The sequence below is a fragment of the Boleophthalmus pectinirostris genome, unplaced genomic scaffold (assembly GCF_026225935.1).
Source record: "Boleophthalmus pectinirostris isolate CB_2022bp ecotype Guang Dong unplaced genomic scaffold, ASM2622593v1 HiC_scaffold_16, whole genome shotgun sequence".
Classification (NCBI taxonomy): domain Eukaryota; kingdom Metazoa; phylum Chordata; class Actinopteri; order Gobiiformes; family Gobiidae; genus Boleophthalmus; species Boleophthalmus pectinirostris.
This window is the reverse complement of record NW_026571095.1, coordinates 4,153,273-4,174,472: the sequence shown is the minus strand read 5'-3', so window position 1 is coordinate 4,174,472 and position 21,200 is coordinate 4,153,273. Positions and strand designations below refer to the sequence as shown.

The following is a 21,200-nucleotide window of genomic DNA, read 5'->3' as shown; positions in this document are numbered from 1 at the left end:
TAACATTACTTGTACTTGAGTACAGTTTTAGGTTATTCTACTCACCTCTACATTTCCACATTTTTATGTTCTGTCTTTATCCATTTTGCATTGCAGAAAGCTAAATTATAAGGATCAACCTATTCCCAAACTACAACAAACCAGACAGTTAAAACGAGAAATAATTTAATACTGAATCTTCAACAGTCAATGAGGCAAAGATTGTGAGTGACAACATTTACATGCCTCTGTATTTATAAATAATACAGATATTTGATTTTTACTTGACAACATAGACACCATGAACTTATCTGTGAACAATGCAAACACTTGGTTAAATATCAATGAGTATAACAAACAAACAAATAAATAAATAAATAAATATGTAAAGTGAACCATTAGAATCATAAAGAACAGTAGTTTAAATACACATGCAGAGCTAAAATATTCCATCAAAAATTCCAAGAAATGCGTCCTCTTCTTTAATCACAACACTGCAACAAGAGACAACAGATTAAAGTAGCAAAGTTGGTGTAATTATTTTTTTATTACTCATAATAGATGCTGTGCAGCTGATGTCATTAACACTCCCTGGGGGTGTGATGTTAACTGTAAGCACTGTTCTGTCTGAAGCACTGTTATTCAAGTTGGGGTTTTGTTTTACCACAATCTGATTTAGCTGATTTAGTTGGAACTACAACAGATGAGCTGGTACAGACAAATTACCTAGCATTAACCAACAATTTTTCCATTAGGCACACTCACTATTTTTGTTGAACTATCTCTATCTAACTACTCGTATTGATCACAGGCTACTGAAAATGTGTAGTTTAAATCCATTTTGTATTTTATCTTGAGTTTTCGGACTTATTTTAACTGCTGAACATTTCGCCATAGATATACATGAATACAACCCCAGCGTCATGTTGCTTCATAGTATCAATTACCTGTTGATCTCCGTTGACTGGTCATATACTGGTGTATTATTCACTTTTGAGAAGAAACCAAAGCTGTTCGTCAGCGGTATCTGACGTTGGGTGATTTCTGGAGTTTTTACTGTCACCTCATCTCCAAATATTCCCGGCGTTTGTCCAAATATCTACGAAAAGATAACATGATTCACAAATACTTTTATTAAAGGTGCATTGTGTAATTTTTCTGGTAGAGGGTCCGTCACATGCTTTTCTCCATGGAGATGTTATTGCTTTGTCTGGAATGTTTCACAGTATGGCTTTAACCTTTCAATCTTCATGGAGACCAAACCAGACCAAGTTACAGATCTGTGGAGAAGGGACCCTGCTCACAGTCAGAATGCCTGTTTTTCTAGATATTTTTGAGCTATAAAACCACCTTTAATAAAATAAATATAAAATAGAGCTGTTTAATGTCATACTGTGGAACATTTCAGGCAGAGCAACGACATATGCATAGAAATAAGCAGGTGACGGACCTCCAACCAAAAAGTACAAATAGTAGTTTACATTTTGCACATAACATGATTACCTTTTTACTTAAGTTAAGAGTGAGTCTGCTGGCTGATGGAGAAAGCCGAGGACTGGGCAGATCAGTCTTAATCTTACAGACAGATGACCTAAAAATATAAGAAATAAATATATACATTCATAAAGAGGTGATTAGTACTAAGTAACATTTACTTAATACTTTAAAAGAAATTGTACTTTTCTGAGTAATTTTCTAGCAGCATACTTTTACTTCTACTTGAGTAATACTTTCACTTAAGTAAAAGTACTCTTACTTGAGTAAAAGTTTTGGTTACTCTTCCCACTGTGAGTAAGTCTACAAGTGACAAAAGCTTTATGTTGACAAAATTAAATGATTTGAACATTAGTTTCTTGCTGCGCTCCTTCAGATATTATATAGTTTTTCTCATTTTTGTGTCTATACTTTGAACATGGTGCATTATTTTTTAGTGTTTTGTCTTTCAAATTACAATAACTTCAAGTTATACAACAGATGTTATGTTTGAGTAGCAGTTTCCCCGAATAGTTTTTACTCTCATTTGAGTCATTTCTTGGACCACTACTTTGTAATTGCACTTTAGTAATATTATTTTGAAGTAACACAGCTCTCACTTGCGTATGATTTTTGACTATAGTACTCTACATCTAGTACATCTATTTTTCTTACCTCACTGGTGTTGCAAAAGATGTCACACAGGGCACTGACGGAGCAACAAAGCCTTGGTAAAAATAGATTTCAAAATTACATAATAGTTCAAAAATAGTTTAATAGTTTAGTTTATATAAATGTGAAAATTACCTGTTTTGTTGTATTGTAAAAATGGGGCACTTCCTAATGTTTCGCTGGTGTTGATCAAGTTCTCCTCGTCAAACTCATCCCACTGGTTTCCAAGGTCGAAGTTGATATTTGGAATTTGAGAACTCTGTTGATAGTGTAGATCCTGGATGGGATCTGCTGCCGGCCATCTAGTACTGGGTGTAGGAATGTAGGACTGATCCATGGCGACTCCTGGTTTAGAAGAAAAACATCAAAGTTAAATAGGCACTATGTAACTTTTCTGATGGGGAATCCGCAATCTGGCTGAATTTCCATCAGAAAAGTTACACAGCGAGCCTTTAAAACAAGACTTAAATTACGGCAAAATGGGTTGTATGATATGGTATTTTATGTCATTAGCCATGCTGTAATAAAGACTTTTTATTTTTTCTTAAAAACAACAGTGTCTTGGATTTTTCAAACATTTTTACTACAGATTATACCCAAAAGACAGATCGGTTTTCCCTTAGGAGAGGCCAAATCTATGAAAACATATTACTTTGCAGGTAAATCAGGGTGCAAGGCTTTTAGAGTGAAGTCGCTAACAATACCACAGGCTCACAACTTGTTATCTCACAACATAATTTTCAACTTTGCAAAAGGTGCAGCAAAAGCATATGAAGTCTATTTAGCTTTCAGTGCCATCTAGTGGTGAAAGCAAGAAACTGATTTTTTTTCATAAGCTCCTTGTTTTCTCAGTAATGTTATTAGAAAAAGTTTTTTTTTATATTATATTATTGCATACATACTACATACATATTACATATTACATACATATTATAAATATTACATTTTATTTTAGTGTGTTTTTATAGTACCTTTTTGGTATGTTTCATAAATGGGAGGCTTCTGGTCAAAGACTTCAACTTCTTCGTGATCTTAAAAATAAAACAATGCAAAAGTACAGTATTAAATGACGGATTAAAAAAAGACAATAAAAAGACAAATTACAACTGAAGACAAAATGAACATTAGTCTTTCTTTACCATCATAAAAGTTGTGTGAGTCCTGTTCTTGTGTCAAATCCACAGTCTCAATGTAAGGTCTGGACGGGACCTCATCCGAACTTCCTTGATATCTTGAAAAAATATATGAATACAAAATAATACAAAATACAAAAAAAATTAAATTAAGGGCCTATATTGGACTATTTATAAAATCTATGTAATAATATTGATTCCTCATTACAAACAGACCTGGAGTTGTGTTTTGTTTCATGTTTAACACACAAATTCTGCAGATTTAGGCTATGTTCTTTTTTTAACCTGAAAATACTCGGTTACTCCTTGTGATGCCATTAAGTGGTAATACAGGAAATGCTCCAATGTGTTTTCCATACACCTTCTATAGAATCAGTTTGATCATTTCAGCCCTGGATTTGCCCAACTTTTGTTTTAGCCTCACTGAAAATTGGTTCCCTTCTCAGCGCACCATCAAATATGAGAGACTTCCTTTTGGCAGTTTCAACTGTACAAAAAGGAAAATAAAAAATATTTAAAAATAAAAGCAACAATTTAAAGCTATTCTAGAGTATTGAAAAGTAAAGCAGTACAGTTAAGACTAAAAATAGCTGTTAACCTTAAATCTATCTGTAATTTTGAGCTTTGGAGATGTAGACACACTAATAATAGAGGGTTAGTCAAACATGTGAATGAAACACAACACAACTCCAGGTCTGTTTTTGAGAAGGGAACAACATCATAACATGGCTAAAAGCTCACAAGTCAGTTTTGCATAATATAGGACCTTTAAAAACATTTACAATTTTTGATGAATTGGCATTTGTAATTTACCTTGGCACAATCTGCATTTTGTCTTTGGGTTGATAGGCATACTCCTGCATTCTGCTATAGGCTGGTTCCTCCGTCTCCATTTTCATCTGAAAAAAGCACAAGAGTTTGCTTGTTTGTAGTTCATTTGCGTAAGTTCTGATTTGCTTGTGTCACCTTCAGGCGTTTGGCTGGAGTCTGGATCATTGTGTCACATCTCGTTTTCAGGTCATTCAAATATGAAGAGAACTCCGGTTTTGCAGCTCGCCTCTTTGGAATGGTTACTCCTATTTTACCTAAACAAGATTTCCGTGTATGGTATGAGTGTATGGGAGTTCTGGGGATAATAGGAATGAAGCACAACAGTGACCCATCCCGTTTCCAGATGTAAAATTCCCATTTATTTTGCCCATATACTATAAGAACAAAAATAATAATAAACGTTTAAAAGCTTGCTCAGGGTTAATCGACTATTTCGTAACTAATGACCGCAAGATCAATGTAAAATCTCTTTCAGAAATTTTATAAACAGCAAAGTTATTACAGCATTTAGCTGAATCTTACATTTTAAATGTGCTTTTTGGACTTAGAACAATTGCTTTATGGACATAGTCAACACATAGCAGCTGGCTTAGCCTCTGTGATGCCTTGAACTCTTTATATTTAATTTTTCGAAAAGTTTATAGGAAGTTCATAGGAATTAAAATGTACTTCTGGAAACAGAGCGGACTTAGAAGTGGGTGGGACAGTTCAGCTTCATTGTCATTGACCTTAAAGCCAGAACCACAAGCTTTGACAAAACTTTACAAAGACGAGAGGGTCTGGTGTCTTGTGTCCTGTTTCCTCAACTTCTGTGAGGGTGATTGACAGGCACATTAAAACAATCAGAGACGCGTGGCCCATTCATGTCAAAACAAACATGGCGGTTTAGGAGTAAAAAAGGAAAAATACAACACAGAGGACTGAAAAACAGCGCAGATTTCTGCAGGATCAACAACTAAAGCACCAAACTATCTCAGGTAAAAGAAGTTATATATTTTGTTCTGAATGATCTGAGAATTTTCAAAAGGAGTCTTCTGCATTTGTAAGACACATGCTACAAATTAGCGGCTGCGGTTGGACCATCCCAGATTAGGATGCAGGTTTGTCACGCTCTATGGTCCGATTCCAGACCCTTCTATTGCACCCACTATCGCATTTCCAAGCTGTTTTAAGTCCTTTGAATATACATCATGATCTAACTTCACACACAGCAGTCGTGGGCACAGAGGTCCTTGTTCTTGCAAAAGTGGTTGCACTCTCTCATTATGCCCAAATCTGTTTTAAATAACAAAAACAAGATTATGTTCAGCATTCATACAGTTTGAATGGGAGACAGAAAAACCCAGTATAACCAGACCTTGTGGAACAGTGCCATATTCTCTGTGCTCTCTTCTCACTGTTGTTTGTGGGGTATTTTGTGTGTGTCTTGGTTTAGAAACACTTTCGCTGGCTGCTCCAGAGTAAAACACGCTGAACTTGTGCTGAACATCCAATCCCACTGAAAAAAGTAGCAAGTTCACCATTTTTCACATAAACTGGTCAATTATATGTGATGCAACATTCATGATTGAATCTAATTTTTCCATACAGAGTTGAGCTGAACTAAAGATGAAGCAAATCATGAGTTTTGCCCATACACTATATACAGTATGTAAATGAACACAGCTAACCTGCTAGCCACCGTTTCCCAAATGAGAAGCGAGCAGGGCTGTTGACTTTACATTGAACAACTGTCACCCCTGTCTCTGTAACTACTGTTGTGAGCCTTGTCATTTTGGTCTTAAAATGTTCATATTAACCATCCCTACATGATCCTGGTGTTTTTATTTTACTATTTTGTCTGCAAATAAATTCATATTCCTAATACGGAACTGGCTTGAAATTCGCTCCTATGACTGCTGGCCTTGTGAGCTTCATTTGGCTGGAGCCAAACACGATCTTAATCCACTTCTTTATACAGTCCAGGGTTTTGACTAGTCTTTTCTTTGTTTTTTCCAATTACACTTAATTTCTAAGGGTACATAAATGAAGTCCCAACCTTTAAATTTGCACAGTTTGTGACTTCAAAATATAACAAAAATAAATATAGAAAGAACCAGTTTTTCGAACTTGAAACTGACAGATCCCAAAGATTCATTAAAAGCATTAAAGTCTCATCACTTACATTAAACAGATCTTACCATAATCACAGCTAATGAGGTGCACACTGATCTCTGATCCTTTTGAGGCTCTGCTCAGTTCAATGCGCTTTGACCATAACCCGCCTTTTAACAGCACCAAGTCCCTGAAAGACACAGTGGAGACAGAAGTACTCAGTTATGTCATTTAAGGAAAACTTAAAGGTGCGCTATGTAACTTTTCAGTCAGGGGCCTGTCGCTTGCTTGTTTCAATGGATATGCCATTGCTCTGCCTGGAATGTTCCACAGTGTGACATTAAACAGCTCTACATTACATTTATTTACTTACAGGTGGGTTTATAACTAATAAATACCTAGACAAACAGGCATTATGACTGTGAGTGGGGTTGCCTCTATAGTTCTGACCTGTAAATTGGTCTGGTTTGGTCTCCATGATGGCAGAAAGGTTTAATGCCATACTGTGAAACATTTCAGATAACGCAATAACATCTTCAGGACAAAAAGCATTTGACAGACCCTCCACCAGAAAAGTTACACAATGCACCTTTGTAGTATAGTAGATAGTTGCATATCAATGCCAAATCAGTACAATACAATGCATAAAAGTATCACTTGAATAAACCAAATAAAAAAATATCCATTTAAAAAAGCTTAATAAGAGTAAAAAGTAAAAGTTTTGTGATTATTGTTCAACACAAACAAAGTAATCAATTTCAAATTTGTAGGTGTTTTAATATGTAATTTTTATTTGCTCAAACTATGAACTATGGGCTAAAAAGTAAACCCTCAGCCATTTCAGGAGGTCTCAAACTATAAGAAAAGCACTTATAAAATGTAGTGGAAAGTAGAAAGTATAGACACCTGGGCTTAGATGTAAAGTAAAAAGTATCCCTTCCAACATGTACTTTGCAGCTTTATGTTCAAAAACAGTTAAAACCAAATGTGTGCTGCCTCTATTGGTTATAAACACCTGGTTGCAGGGATGAAGTTTGAAGGGTTGGATACCTGTTAGACCAATCACAGTCTTCCTTATACCTCCAGACCCCGCCCCTCTTCTCCTCTCACTCTCCTCTCACTCTCCTCTTTAGTCCTCTAGGTTCTTTCCAGTTTTAGCAGCTGTATTTGAAATGTGGTTGTGGGTGGAGTTTAGGGGTATAACTTTACTGTAAAAGGGTCCACTTGTTTGTATCTATGGAGATCCTATTGCTTTGTATTGTATTGTAATAAATGTGTGTATCTCCAAAGAGGCCAAGCAGGCCAAGTTACAGGTCAGCTCTGTGAAGAGGCGACCCCAATAACACCAAGAAAGCATGTTCTCAAAGTATTTCTAAAAAACACGTAGTTAAGGAAATGCTAGACTGATGTTTGATGCTATACCGTGTAACATTTCAGACAAAGAAATAAGATGTTTTTAGAAACAAGCAGGTGAGAGATCAGAAAATATATCCAGTGCACCTTTAAGTAAAGTACAGGTACCTAAAAATTTTTATTTTTGCACTTAAGTTCCACCACTATAATTACAACTACTGGTTAATATGTTTTTGTACAATAATCTTACGTGACTTTCTGTAGATAGACCACATTGTTGTCTGCGTCTCCGATGATGAGAGACATGTAGTGCTGGTCAGAGGCTGTTCTTTTAGTTTGCAGTTGGGAGAGATTTTTTAAGTTGACTTTAACCACTATCTCTGCAGTGGTGGGGCTGTAGCGGGGGAGCTGTGGACCAAAGCAAAATAACATGATTTAATACATGATAACATTAAACTAGTGAATAAAAAATAATGTCATGCCTGTTCGATGGCTAGCTCGTATTTAGGCAGGTGAATGACAGCTTCTCTGATCTGGTTTCCAAATGGTGGATGCCGGTTTAAGATCTAAAAAATATATATTTTAAACAGAGAAACAATTTCACAATATAATGTTTTTTATTTTATTTTTATTTAATAATAACATATTTTGTACATTAGATACAGATATGTTTTGGAATGACATAAAAAGTGTTAAATAACCAATATTGTCAACATATATTCTGTCTGTTGAACTAATTTCGTCAACATGTCGAAACAACTCACCAGTTCTATCTCTCTGGCATTAGTATCCTCAATTTTGCTGAAAGTAGTGAGTCCAGCGTTGACCATGGCAGCGGACAGACTCGGGCCTGAAAATGTTACACACAAACTTCAGTCACAGAAGTATAATGTATCTGTAATAATTCACTTGAATAAACCTGATTATTAGAAAAGTTGTGAAAAGATATTATGAAGAATTGATACTTTGCAGTGACATCACTCTGAGGGGGTACTGCATGTATGTCTATGGAGGAATTTCCAGCAGTTACCATGGTGACACAATGCATACATTATAATACTGCCTAATTAATTTTCAGAATGTTTGGAAACTCAAGAAAAAATACAAAATTAATTTAAACTTTTTCAACAATAAAAGTGAGAGTGACTAACTGAAAACCTGTTGGTTAATGCTAGTTAATAAGGTTATTGTCACAAGGAGTAATCTTATTTGAGAGGGACTTGTTTAACAGCACAAATCAGATCACCTGTTGTAATTCCAGCTGAATCAGTTCTTTCTAGTCAGAAGCTCAGACTAAAGTCTAACATGAGTAACAGAGCTTCAGACATAGCAGTGTCTACAGTTAGCATCACACCCCCATGAAATGTGGATGACATCAGCTGCAAAGCATCAATATGTTATGTAATAACGCATATATAAATCTTAGCAATACCTATCTTCTCTAGTTGTTTGGAGACAAAGGGAGAGTTCTCCCACAGTTTGGCTCTGAGACACTTGGAGAGGATGAGAGCTCCGTGCACAGCAGAGAAACCTGTCTTCAACTTCAGACTTAAATATTCACACAAACCTTTGGAGATGAAAATACATTCACACCAAAACTCTTTTATATCATTTTTCTATTGCATTTAAAGCACCTATACCTGATTTTTTTCCATGTATTTGAGAAATGTTTGTCTTGCCCCAGTATAGACATCGAGGTCAAAATCATTTTAAAGTGTATCAAGAAGTGCACAATTAGCATCCTAGTTGTTGTTAGCTTTACCTTGATAAACTCCGCTCTAGTCTCTGAATGTTTTGAAAAGCACTTGTAAACTCTAAATTAGTTCTGTTAATAATCAGGTACAGCGCCTTTAACCACAAAACTGAGGTATATACACAAGAATGCACTGGTTATAAATGCCTTCAGAGGTCAAAATGGCAAATGTCAGAATGCAAGAACTGCAAGGGTAATTCTACATTATTTGTACAGTAACTACTCAGACCACCAAAGTTAATCATACATCTCCCAATGCGCAGCCCAGTTCTGAAGATCTTTGCTGTGTCCTGGGTCAGTCCAAACTCCTGGATGGTGATGGAGCCGAACTGAGCCTGGATCAAACTATCAAACAAAATACAAAGAAGAATTATGTGTGGAAAAACAGCTGAACAATGCACAAACCCTGAAAGTGCTGAGGAACAAACCAGTTCACTTTCATGTCATTGGTTCGGATCTTTCCTTCCATTGGGAACCTGCAGAATAACATATTAGAGTCTTATAGTCCTGCAACAAAAAAAGTTAAATAGCACTACTTTTTATAATTACACCCAATACAACAAAGTCAACCATAGATCTACATATCGGTTCATGGTGCCTTAGTCGACCAAAATGTGATCATTAGATTTTGATAATAATGATTTATGTAGGACATATGAGATGTATAGGTTTAATCTGTCTTTTTAAATTTGCATACACATACACCGTTTTCTAGTACTACTCCATGTTAAATGTTTTTTCGTGCATGAACCTCTGTGCAGAAAAACTACAAGAGCTTTTGTCACACCCTCATTTAGTCAACTAATCGATGCTATATGTTTTTGTAAGCTTCATAATTAGTACTTTTGCTAAATGTTTTTGTTTTTGTAGTTGTGTGGCTGTTCAGAGCCTAAAATATGAATGTGTTTTCTAACCTAATGGTGGTGCGGTTCTTGTCCCTGTTCAAAGTGTTCAGCAGCCTTTTCTCATTCATGCGCAGCTGGATGTCACTGAATTCTTTGCTTTTTGACACCAGCTGGGTCTAAAAAATACAATAAATACAATACAATAGTATAATAAGTGTAAAGATGTATTTAAGTGTAAACTAACCGTACCAGGTCAGACAGAGTTTCTGTGCCTAAAATTTGGCTGAACTGTTTCATCGTCTCAAAAGCAACGCAATAACGAGCCATCAGCCGCCCGGGCTCTGGGAAAATACAATTAAAAAGTAGAATTTGTAATGTTTGTACTGTGCAATAGATAAAAAATGACCCATGTCTGACTATATATTAGACTATATATATTACTATATATAAACCTGTGGGCTTAATGTTGATATCTTCATCCATGTGAATCAGCTCGATGGATGACAGAGCGTTCAGGTTTTTGAGGCATAGTTCTGTACAGAAGGGACAAAACTTGTTATATAAATATGTTATTATATTATATTATTAACTTGATGTGAATTGAAAACATTAAAACTGTTGCTTAAAAGAAATTTTGCTTTTGGATGAATAGAGCAATAAAAATACTGAGCCTTAACATTAGAGTCACTGATAATTGTCACTGATAAAGTACATTTTATAAAACATTGTGAGACAGAGCAAATTAACTAAAATAATACATGACTCTAATCAATTGTGTGTGTTTTTTCAGGCCAACCTTGTAACTTGGACTCAATCCCTCGTCTGTCCAAATCAGGAGAGAAACCTGAATAAAAAGAATAACAATCAGATGCACAGTTTATCACAAAAATTACAGACATCAACTTATTTCTATTGTATTTAAACCCCCAAAAATTCAGGGTAATGTTACCATATTTTAGAGGGCACAATAGAACTGACTAAAGTGGGACTAAACACTAATGGTGTTTTAATAGCCTTATCAACTGTACCTAGTCATTCTTCAGCAATGTTAACACAAACCAGGCTAATTTGCAGCTTTCTAACCAAAAATGCCTAAATGTAAGTGTGTGCTGCCCCTAGTGGCCTCTGCAATTCTCAGTAGTTGGTGACATCACACATGACTGCCCTGATTACAACCAGGTGCTTCTGATTACAGTCTGTTCTTTGAACGTCCATACCCCACCCTTCCTCCTCCTCCTCTCTCTCTCTCTCTCTCTTCTTTAGCCCACTAGTGTTTTCTTTTCCAACTTTTCAGGTGGAGGGTCTCTCAAATGCTTTTCTTCATGGAGATGTTATTACTTGGTTTGGAATGTTGCACAGTATGGTATTAAAGCACCATTTGGAAACCATGGAGCCCAAACCAGACTAAGTTACAAGTTAGATCTGTGGAGAGACAACCTCACTCACGGTTAGAATGCCTGTTTTTATTAGCTATTTTTGGGCAAACCTGTAATTTAATAAATGTAAGGTGTAGATGTCTAATGTCATACTGTGGAACATTTCAGGCAGAGCAATGATACATGCATAGAAACAAGCAGGTGACGGACCCCCCCACCAGAAAAGCTACGTAGTGCACCTTTAAATTATTAGTAACTTGAATGAGAGAGCATACCAACTTCTTCTTTCTGAAGAGTACTCACCATAGTGTCTGGGGTTCTTTAGAGCTCGGATGTAGAGAAAAGTAGAGCGGATCCAGTCTAAAGCCATGTTCACGTCACTTATGGTGTGGAGGACAATTTCAGCGTTTAGGTGCTCCACTAAGTTACTGTGTAAACTGTGAAAAAAGACCCTGATTAGTTCTTTACGGGAGACAGTTTATGTGGAAGCTTCATATAAGAAGTTCAGAAGAGCTATGAGAGACAGTACCTGCTTTCAATGATCTCCATCCCATTCATTAGAGACATATACTTGTCTTTGTTTTGGTTCTTGGTCATGATCACAGCAGTCGCTGAAGTGTCAAACTCAGGGGGAAACATTTTGTGTGTTATTAATTAAAGGTCAACTTGTAGCTTATCATTACAACTTTTAAACACTGATCTTTAAACCATTTTTTTGCATTCCAAAATGTATATTAGACTACATTGCTTCAGATATCTATACTTCATAAAACAAAAACTTTGAAAACTGTCTGAAAATGTATATGAGCTTCCTGAGTGTGTAGAACAAATGCAGTCATTTAAACAACATATAGTAACATATAAAAATACTGTAGGAGTTATCTGAACTTACTTGTGGACGTCCAGCTCGACCAATCATCTGCAGCAGGTCGGCCTCACTGTACTCCTCACAGGCTCCGCCCACATACTGCATCGTGGACTTTATCACCACCAAGTGAGCGGGAAGATTCACCCCCATTGCTAAAGTCCTGGTAGTAACTGTAAACAAAGAAAAAATACATGACTCTAAAGTTACAACATTTTAAATACATTTTTTAAATTAGTAAAATGTTGTCAATGTTAATTAATATGTACTGTCTTTGAACCCACTATGAAGAACATATTAGCCCACTCTAAACTTGTTTGATGAGAAATGTAAATAAAAATTCTTCGTACAAAGAACTGGAAGATCTCCCTTAGTGAAGGCTGTTTCGATCAACTTCCTATCTGACAAATCTACTCCAGCGTGATGATAGCCCACTCCAAGCACCATCATGTCTGCAATGGAGAGGGGCTGTAAATTATGAACACAACTTTACCCTGTGTGAAAACTGACTGATCCTACCTCTTAGTTTGGAGTCCAAAATAGAGTTGGCATACTGTATGAGCCTGAAAACATGAGCAGATGCAGTTGTCGCCATAGTAATCACCATGCAGATATGAAGAACTTGAGACAAACCTCTGCTTGTGCTCCACAGTCAGCAGAAACCGAGCATCCTTTGCCAAAACTGCAGCTGCCTGTTGGGCTCCTTTCCGAGTCGTACAAAACTGACAAAACATCACATCATTCAAGACATGTTTGCGAAATCTATTACAGCTAAAATTTGAGAAAAGTTTAGAGGTACAATAGGTAACCAACACAAAACATATTTTTTATTTTGGCTAAAAAGTTACATATTGTAACTTCAGTAATTAAAGCCTGTCAGTCAGTGACTGACTAGAGGGACATTATAGCTTTTATATGAACTTAATCAATCTTGTTTATTATTGGGGCTTTGTTTTCATCAAATCACACTCTATAGATGAATTTCCTCATCCAGAAGATGGGATCATTCAAATATGATCAATACATTGGGAGTTTGGATGATGTATTGAAAGACAGCACCTACCACTAAAGTGGGCTTATGGTCTGAGTAGGTCTGGATGATGTTGGCCATCTTGTAGTTTAGAGTCAGGTCAAACCTGAACTCGGTCTGACTCGGATTACAGGGAAACCCCAGCACCACCTTCCTCAGCTTTACCGGGCGGTGGCTCTCGTCCATGTTCAGGTAAGTGGCCGGACCGCTGTTGTCACACAACCAGTCTGCGATCTGAACACACAACAGTCCATATGACCTAATCATGTCAATGTTCATGTGTAAAAACAATTATCTGTACTTCCTCAAATCACTCTGTTTCTAATATTTCCCAACTATGTCTAATGTTATGAGCAGATGGAGAGTTTAGCTCAAACATACATAAACATATAGATATATTTGGGGAGGTTTTTGCATAATTTGAATTAGGGCTACATAATATCAGCAAAGACGTGATATTCAATAACTATGTATTGTACTGGGACAACTATTTTTTTGTGATATTTTAACATACCTTTTGGCATAACTTAATTTAAAAAAATGCACATGCCTTCATTTACTAGTTGAACTGGGTCAAAATAAAGACTTAATCAAGATAAAACCAAGACCAACTCTAATGTAGAACTTCAATTTGCTTTTTGTCCATTTGTGTTGGCAACTTGGCACAATATTTGTGATATTTTCTTGTGATCTTGATTATAGCATGAGCCAGTATTGCGATATCAATATATTGTGTAGCCATAATTTGAATACTTTCACATCTGAGCCTCTGCCACCCAATAAAATCTCACTTAAATATCTGTGTGTTAATCCTGTGCTTTCCAGTGTCAGAGTCTTACATCAGTGATATTTGGGATTGTGGCCGAGACCGCCACAAACCTCATGGATGCGGTGCCCTCTGGGTCCTGAGCGCTCCTGTAGGCATTCACCGTCTTCATGCGACTCACCACCACCTCCAGAGTGGCTCCACGGGTCGCATCTTTCACCACATGAACCTACAGCATTAGAAATAGACAGTTTTAATGTGTTGAGTCACATAGCCAGTGAGAATTCAAATGGCTAAATTAGATTTCAACTAAGTCTTAGAGAAACTTAGACAAACTATTGATCCACAAGGGAAATTACTTGGACACAGTAGCTCACACATCACAATATATTATAATAACAAAGAGAAAAAAAATATAAATGGTAACAATAAATTCTAAACACATAGCAAAAATAGCAAAGGACTGGTGTCAAATAGGGCATAATTATATAAATATATATGTACAAGTAAAAATAAAATTAAATATAAAAATAAGTAAGAAAAATATACCTCAGTTACATACAAGAGGTCGTAAGGAAAACAGCGCAAAGATGATATGATGAACCTACAGCATTAGAATTAGGCAAGGCAAGTTTAATGCATAGCACAATTTGTACACAAAGTAATTCAAAGTGCTTTACAGAATAAAAAAGACATTATAATCACAATACAAACAAATCAAAACTTAAATAATCACCATAAAATTAACATTAAAAGAGAACAGAGAAGAGTATGGAATAAAAACCTTTCAGCCATATGCACAGCTAAACAATTAGACAGCTCACAATTGAGACTAGTCACTATACAACTTAAGCACAGTGTATATTCATATATTCACAAGATTTTCTTACCTCATCAATAAGGAAAAGTCTGACCAGCTCCAGCAGACAGTTATCCTTCCATTTCCTTGTCATGCTGTCCCACTTTTCCTGAGAAACAAACATAGAAACCTTAACCTTAACATAGAAATATAGAATAAACATAAACATGGTGTAAATGGTGTATAAATACTACTGAAGAAGTTTATTTGACATCTTTCAATTCTGATTGGTCTTGTCAAGACTGAACAGAAAAATTTTAAATGTTTGGAATGGAAAACTATTGTTATTTGGGGTAACTTCTAGAACAAGTTACAGGTTAGATCTTTGAAGAGGCAACTCTGGTCACAGTAAGAAAGCCTGTTTTTCTAGGTATTTTTGAACTATAAAACCACCGGTAATTGAATAAGTATATGCTAGACCTGCTTAATGTCATACTGTGGAAAATTCCAGGCAGAGCAATGACATGTCCATAAAAACAAACAGGTGATGGTGCCCCAACCAAAAAGTTACATAGTGCACCTTTAAAGCAGATTTCAGATTTAATAATAAAAAATAAAATAAAATTGAAAATTGTCTCTGGAGTATATTTTTTTTCCGTCATATGGAGTATTTTTTGTCATATGGCCTAGTCCTATTTTGGCTTAGTCCTAGTCCAATTGTATTCCAATTGTATTTTCTTGAGTGGTCCGTACAGGAGTGGTCAGGATGATGTGTGAATCTTGAATCTCGAAGAAGTCATCGATCTGTGTGTCTCCCGTCAGTTCTTTGCACTTCAGTCCCAGTGGGCCGAACTTCCTTTTCCAGTTCTCGAAGCACTGACTGCACAAGGCCTTGATAGGTGCCACTGAAACAACAGCACATCTCATAACAACGCTCTGTACTCTAGAACACAGCCTTGAAGTAGGGCTGTCAAAAGTACGGAAAATCAGATACTAATCAATACTAAGACTAGCATTGAAATTAGATACACATTTGAGCAGGTATTGATACTAAAAAAGTCACATTCACAGGACAGAATCAACCTTTCTTGAATGGCTTTATAATGATCTTGAGCTGCATCAGAACAAGTGTAAGAGCACATAGACTAGTATATACCAATGGACAACACTATGGAACCTACCTGGACCACGGAGGGATTACACACATAAAACTGCATAGTGATACAATAGAATGTTGTATGATTTAATGTTGAATATCACATTCTATTGTCTACAGAAAGAAACATACACAAGATACCAAATTATCATTGTGGTATTGGAGTCAGTATCGTGTATCGAGCTTATTCCTTAGAACCAAAGTCAAGTTTGAAATTTTGATACTGTAACAATACTCGCTAAGTGTTGAAGACATTCAGAAGAGATAGGATAGAGGATTTATTTAGTTCTCATTTAGATCTTGTATAGTCATAGTTCAGTCCTGATTTCTCAGTGTTTCTACTTTCAAGCTACCAAGATAAATTTGAGGTATCCACGAACTAGAAGAGCAGGCAACTGACACCTGCTGTAGTCCAGGTTTAGCTTAGTCCAGATTTAGATTTTGGACCCATTATAGTCCGGTATTAGTCCTGTTGTAGACCAGGGTTAGTCCTTAGAATATTTACTGTATACAGCCTTGAAGTCAGCCCATGGCTCTGAGGTCTCCATAAGCTGACGAATGATGGCCAGCTCAAACAACACAGTTTTCCCAGATCCAGTCGGAGCTGAGGCCACAAAGTTCCTCCCAGTGTAAAAAACCTGAAAATATGGACATTTTTCATAATAAATAACAAATAAAACTGTAGGAAGAATTTGTATTAGCTCTTACATCATCTAAAGCGCTGGACTGTACATAGTTGAAGAAGGGGAAGTCAAAGACACTTCTGAACTTGGATGCTGATTAGAGTTAAGAAAGTCACTGTAGGTAATGTTAATTAAAGGGGCTTGGTATAACTTCAGGTGGAGGGTCCATCAAATGCTTTTATTCATGGAGATGTTATTCCTTTGTCTGAAATGTTCCACAGTATGGCATTAAACTTTTTAACATTCAGTGAGAGCAAACCAGACCAAGTTACAGGTCAGATCTGTGGAGAGGTGACACCGCTACAGAATGCCTGTTTTTCTAGGTATTTTTGAGCTATAATATCACGTGTAGTTTAATAAATGTAAAATACAGCTGTTTAATGTCATACTGTGAACATTCCAAACAGAGCAATGACATATCCACAGAAACAAGCAGGTTACAGCCCTCCCAACAAAAAAATATATAGTGCACCTTTAATGTATTTGTAAGAAGAAATTATAGAAACTAGGAATTGTTTATTATAGTTAAGGATACGTACTTCGGCCACTGATCTCAACACTCCAGCTGCTGACCCTAGGAAGAAAACAACATTAGACTATTACATTAGGCATTGGACTACACATAACCAGCAACTGGATATGACTTGAATTCATTAGCAAAACAAGTGTGGGAGATATTGTATATTTTCATTTAAGGAAAACATTCCCATAACTTAAATTTGAACACTTATCAAGTATAAATGGCTTGCAATATTGGAAAACTAAATGTTATGTATTTAGAAACGTTAAATGAAATGTTGACTGAAATGAAAGCCACAATCTGTAACTTTCTGAATGTAGCATATCAGCAGGGAAATTCCATTCTCCGTGCCATACTATAGCCATATTATAGCCAAAAAACAATGATTTCCATGGAAATAAGTCGAAGCCCTACTCCAGGCTGAGAGCTAAGAATCAAGTTTGTGGAGATGCAAGCTCACACAATACCATAAGGACACGTTTTTCAAGCTTTTCACTGCAAAAAACACAATAAAAAAATAAAAACTACTTTTATTTTAGTAAAAAAAATATTTTTAGCAAAAAGTTACAGTGGCAGACTTCAAAGCAAAAACAATAACATCAATTTTAACTTTCCTCTCATCATGATTCATTACATCAGCAGTAAATGGGTATAGCTCACCTTATTTAACCTCCCGAGTAACCTCCCTCAAACACATTGTGGCAGCTGCACTGGCTAGACACGTGCAATCCATAGACTGTATATATAAATGAACATAGCTAACCCGCTGCGTTCCAAATAGGAAACGAGCATGGGGGTTCTTCAGGCTCCATTGACTCTGGCTCCAAATCACTTTGTATTGTAACTGCTACAGAAAGCCTTGTCATTTTGGTCTTAAAATATTCATATTAACCCACTCAACATGATCCTGGTGTTTTCATTTCACTGTTTTGTCCATAAATAAATTCCTTTTCCTAATATGGAACTCAGCTTGAAATTCGCTCCTATAATGCTAGCATCACAAGCTTCATTTGACTGTAGCCGAACGCTATAGGTGACATCACACTAGCTTAGGTCACTTTATACAGTCTATGGTGCAAGCCCTTTACTACGAACTCCACAGAAGCAACACATTTAATAATCAGCGCTAGCAGCCAGTGAGCCCTGTGTGAGCTATATGTAATGTAATACCACCTTGTATGCAGAGGGGCTGAGGTGTCATGGGAGGGACTAGCACTCTCTTTGTGTCCCCGATCTCTGGCGCTGGTTGGAGGGGTGAGTCTGTGGGGGGCATTGGGCGGACCGCCTGGCGCATTGTCGTGCGTAGCGGCTGGAGCGGAGGAGGTGGTACCGGTGGGGCTGTAGCCATGGCAACTTGCCCAGGAAAACTTTGAGGTCGAAATGCTGTTTGACTGACACTACAGGTGTTTGATAAGTCACCTCCATTACCCAGCATCTGAGATTTAAACAGGCTAAAAGAGGACAGAGAAAAACATCTGATAAGAAATTATAAAGGTGGAAGTTGAAAATTATTAAAACAGCCATGTATAGAGCTATTCTTCATAAATGTCATTTCAGTCATGAAAATACAGTATATGGTTGATGAATTTTTAAAGATCCTACATTACACTAAATTGGTGCTTGGGAGCGTTAAACCATGTTAGAATGTTGTTACCTCCTCAAAAACATTGTGAGTTATGTTTTGTTACATTCACACATGATTGATCAGTTCTTTATTATTAATCTGTCATCACCTTGTGATGTCATGTAGTGGTAGTTTTAAAATTAACAGGGGTTAAGACCTGGGTAATTCCAAGATTGAAATCACAGTGTTGCTGTATTGTCCCAGTTTATGATTAATATCTCTGTAATTACTGAGCCTCTCCACTTGAAACAAAAACTGGCACAAAGTTCAATGTTTTTTCATCAGATGAAAATTTCATGCAAAACACAGTGGAATTATTCAAACTAAAATGCGTCATTGTCAAGTAAAAATTCCCTTCAAGGTTAATATGGATTACTAATACATTTTTAAGTGCAAATTCTGACAAATAATAATCTTGTTCAGCATATGTGAGTTTTTTTATTTCAAATATTTTATTGAAAAACCTTGCCTTTCTTATAAAGTTATATAGGTCACTACTGCCTAAAATAATGCCATCACATTATTTTTGTGAATTTTGTGAAGGTAATTATAGCCAGTCATCTTTTATCCTGCAATGGGACTTAAATGGGTTATATTTTTATAACTGTGCCTGGTATAACACAGAGAATTTTTCAAATGATTCTCTAACTGGCACAGCAGGTACCAAAGCAATACATAAGCTTTTGAAGTAAATTTTATTTATGTTTATGCTTGTCCTTTTTGACCTACTTTAGTAGACATTGGGCTCACATTCAAACTTAGCTGAGTTTTGGTTTTAGCCCAGGTCTGAAATTAGATTTTATTTAGTTATATTTCAAGTTTAAATTTAGAAAAGGATTTGGGAGGCTCTGACACGTGACATATGTATCACTGAGTCTCCATTGATACATATGTGGTAGTGGAAGGAAGTGGTATCTCCACAGGAAAAGTAGTGAACCTTTAAAGTCCTATAAAACAGTTTAACATGACTTGCCTTCTTCGCAGGAAAGGGCTTTCACTGTCATCCAGGGACAGAATCTTCCCATCATCAATGATATGCCCAGAGGCCTGTGGGGTTTTGGCTCTGGTACTGCCAGCTTCAAAAAACTCCCTGAAGCCCTTACCTCCCCACAGATCAGCAGGAGAGTTACAGCCTTGGGTGACACTACTTTGACCAACTTCAGTTTCATGGTCATCAGTGTTAAGATTGTAGGAAAGTTTGCTGACTGATGGCAAGATGTTCAAGTCAGAAGACTTTTTAAAACGGGGAGCAAATTTCTTTTGTTGAGGTGCCTGTGAAAAACCTGCAAGAAATATAAAAATGTGTACTTATGTGAATATGTGGTTAATAAGTGTATATAAATAATTAAATTGTTGAGTCAAACTCTGAAAAACTGATACTAACTGTCTTATACAAGTTAAGGTTAAAACATACAATGTAAAAAAGAGAAAGCCTCCTTCTGCATGTCCTGAGTACCAGGGATCTGAGACAAAGACGGAGGTATCTCCACCTGCCATTGACTCGTCTCTTGCCGTAAAGGCCTTCTATTGAAATCAAAATATTTTCATTAATAAATAAATTAAAATAAACATGTGTTATATATTTTTTCTTTTACTCACACTTCATGAACAATAGGTTTCTCAAAAAAAAGACTGTCCAGATATGACGTAGAGCCATCTGAATCCAACATTCTACCACACAAATAAGGGTATAGTAACAACAGATTAAACAAAGAATATAGTTATAATTTGCATTAACTTGATTGATACATGAATTGAATAATATGTTTAAGTAATTGCTTCAATTTTCTTCACAGAATTTCCCTACATTATATTTTAATCATATTTTTATAGGTTTTCTGATTAAGAAATAAAATTTCACTACCAAATTAGTAAACACATTGATGAAAAGGGTAATTTTCACACAGTACATTTTAATTCTAGTAGTTTTACAGAAAAATCATGCTAAAAAACGGTATTGTCTGATTTGAGCTAACGTAGAACAGGAGCTAATTAGCAATTAGCAAAATAAAATAAAAAAAAACAGTTTAACTAATACGTTTATGTGTACGTTGTTAATAGAATAAGATAATAACAGGTACTGACATATTTACTAATAAAGACTTGTAATTACAACGCGTTTATTACCTGTCTGTATACTATTAGGTCAGTCGAGGCTCCATGAGAATTGGATTGGACGTTTGTTGGAGCCGTCGGCTTTACCTGGAGCCACAGACTGTATATATGCTTATGGCTAATGGCTATACGG

The 21,200-nt window shown here is 36.2% G+C and overlaps 1 protein-coding gene across 1 annotated transcript; it reads right to left on the bottom strand.

Annotated features, from left to right (window-relative positions):
* Positions 1-301: 301 nt before the first annotated feature.
* Positions 302-21,134, bottom strand: hfm1 (helicase for meiosis 1). The gene is made up of 40 exons (XM_055151879.1): positions 21,080-21,134; positions 20,552-20,623; positions 20,367-20,476; positions 19,926-20,235; positions 18,499-18,779; positions 17,344-17,382; positions 16,834-16,901; positions 16,631-16,763; positions 15,723-15,874; positions 15,061-15,138; positions 14,244-14,399; positions 13,438-13,638; positions 13,008-13,096; positions 12,894-12,937; positions 12,725-12,826; positions 12,402-12,547; positions 12,039-12,133; positions 11,813-11,946; positions 10,930-10,977; positions 10,586-10,666; positions 10,383-10,474; positions 10,203-10,309; positions 9,717-9,764; positions 9,536-9,633; positions 8,968-9,102; positions 8,300-8,385; positions 8,018-8,101; positions 7,786-7,943; positions 6,269-6,372; positions 5,446-5,586; positions 5,298-5,363; positions 4,224-4,342; positions 4,071-4,156; positions 3,264-3,355; positions 3,096-3,155; positions 2,260-2,469; positions 2,128-2,179; positions 1,483-1,570; positions 927-1,078; positions 302-473 (listed from the first exon to the last, which is right to left on the bottom strand). The coding sequence occupies exons 2-40, from the start codon at positions 20,620-20,622 to the stop codon at positions 419-421; spliced, it is 4,371 nt and encodes a 1,456-aa protein (XP_055007854.1). The 5' UTR covers position 20,623; positions 21,080-21,134; the 3' UTR covers positions 302-418.
* Positions 21,135-21,200: the final 66 nt, after the last annotated feature.

Coding starts and splice junctions, on each gene's coding strand:
- hfm1 (XM_055151879.1), bottom strand. CDS start 20,622: ATGTTGGATTCAGATGGCTCTACGTCATATCTGGACAGTCTTTTTTTT. Junction 17,383..18,498: donor GCCCCTCTGCATACAAGGTG/GTATTACATTAC, acceptor TTTTCTTCCTAG/GGTCAGCAGCTGGAGTGTTG. Junction 10,667..10,929: donor GATTGAGTCCAAGTTACAAG/GTTGGCCTGAAA, acceptor CCTTCTGTACAG/AACTATGCCTCAAAAACCTG.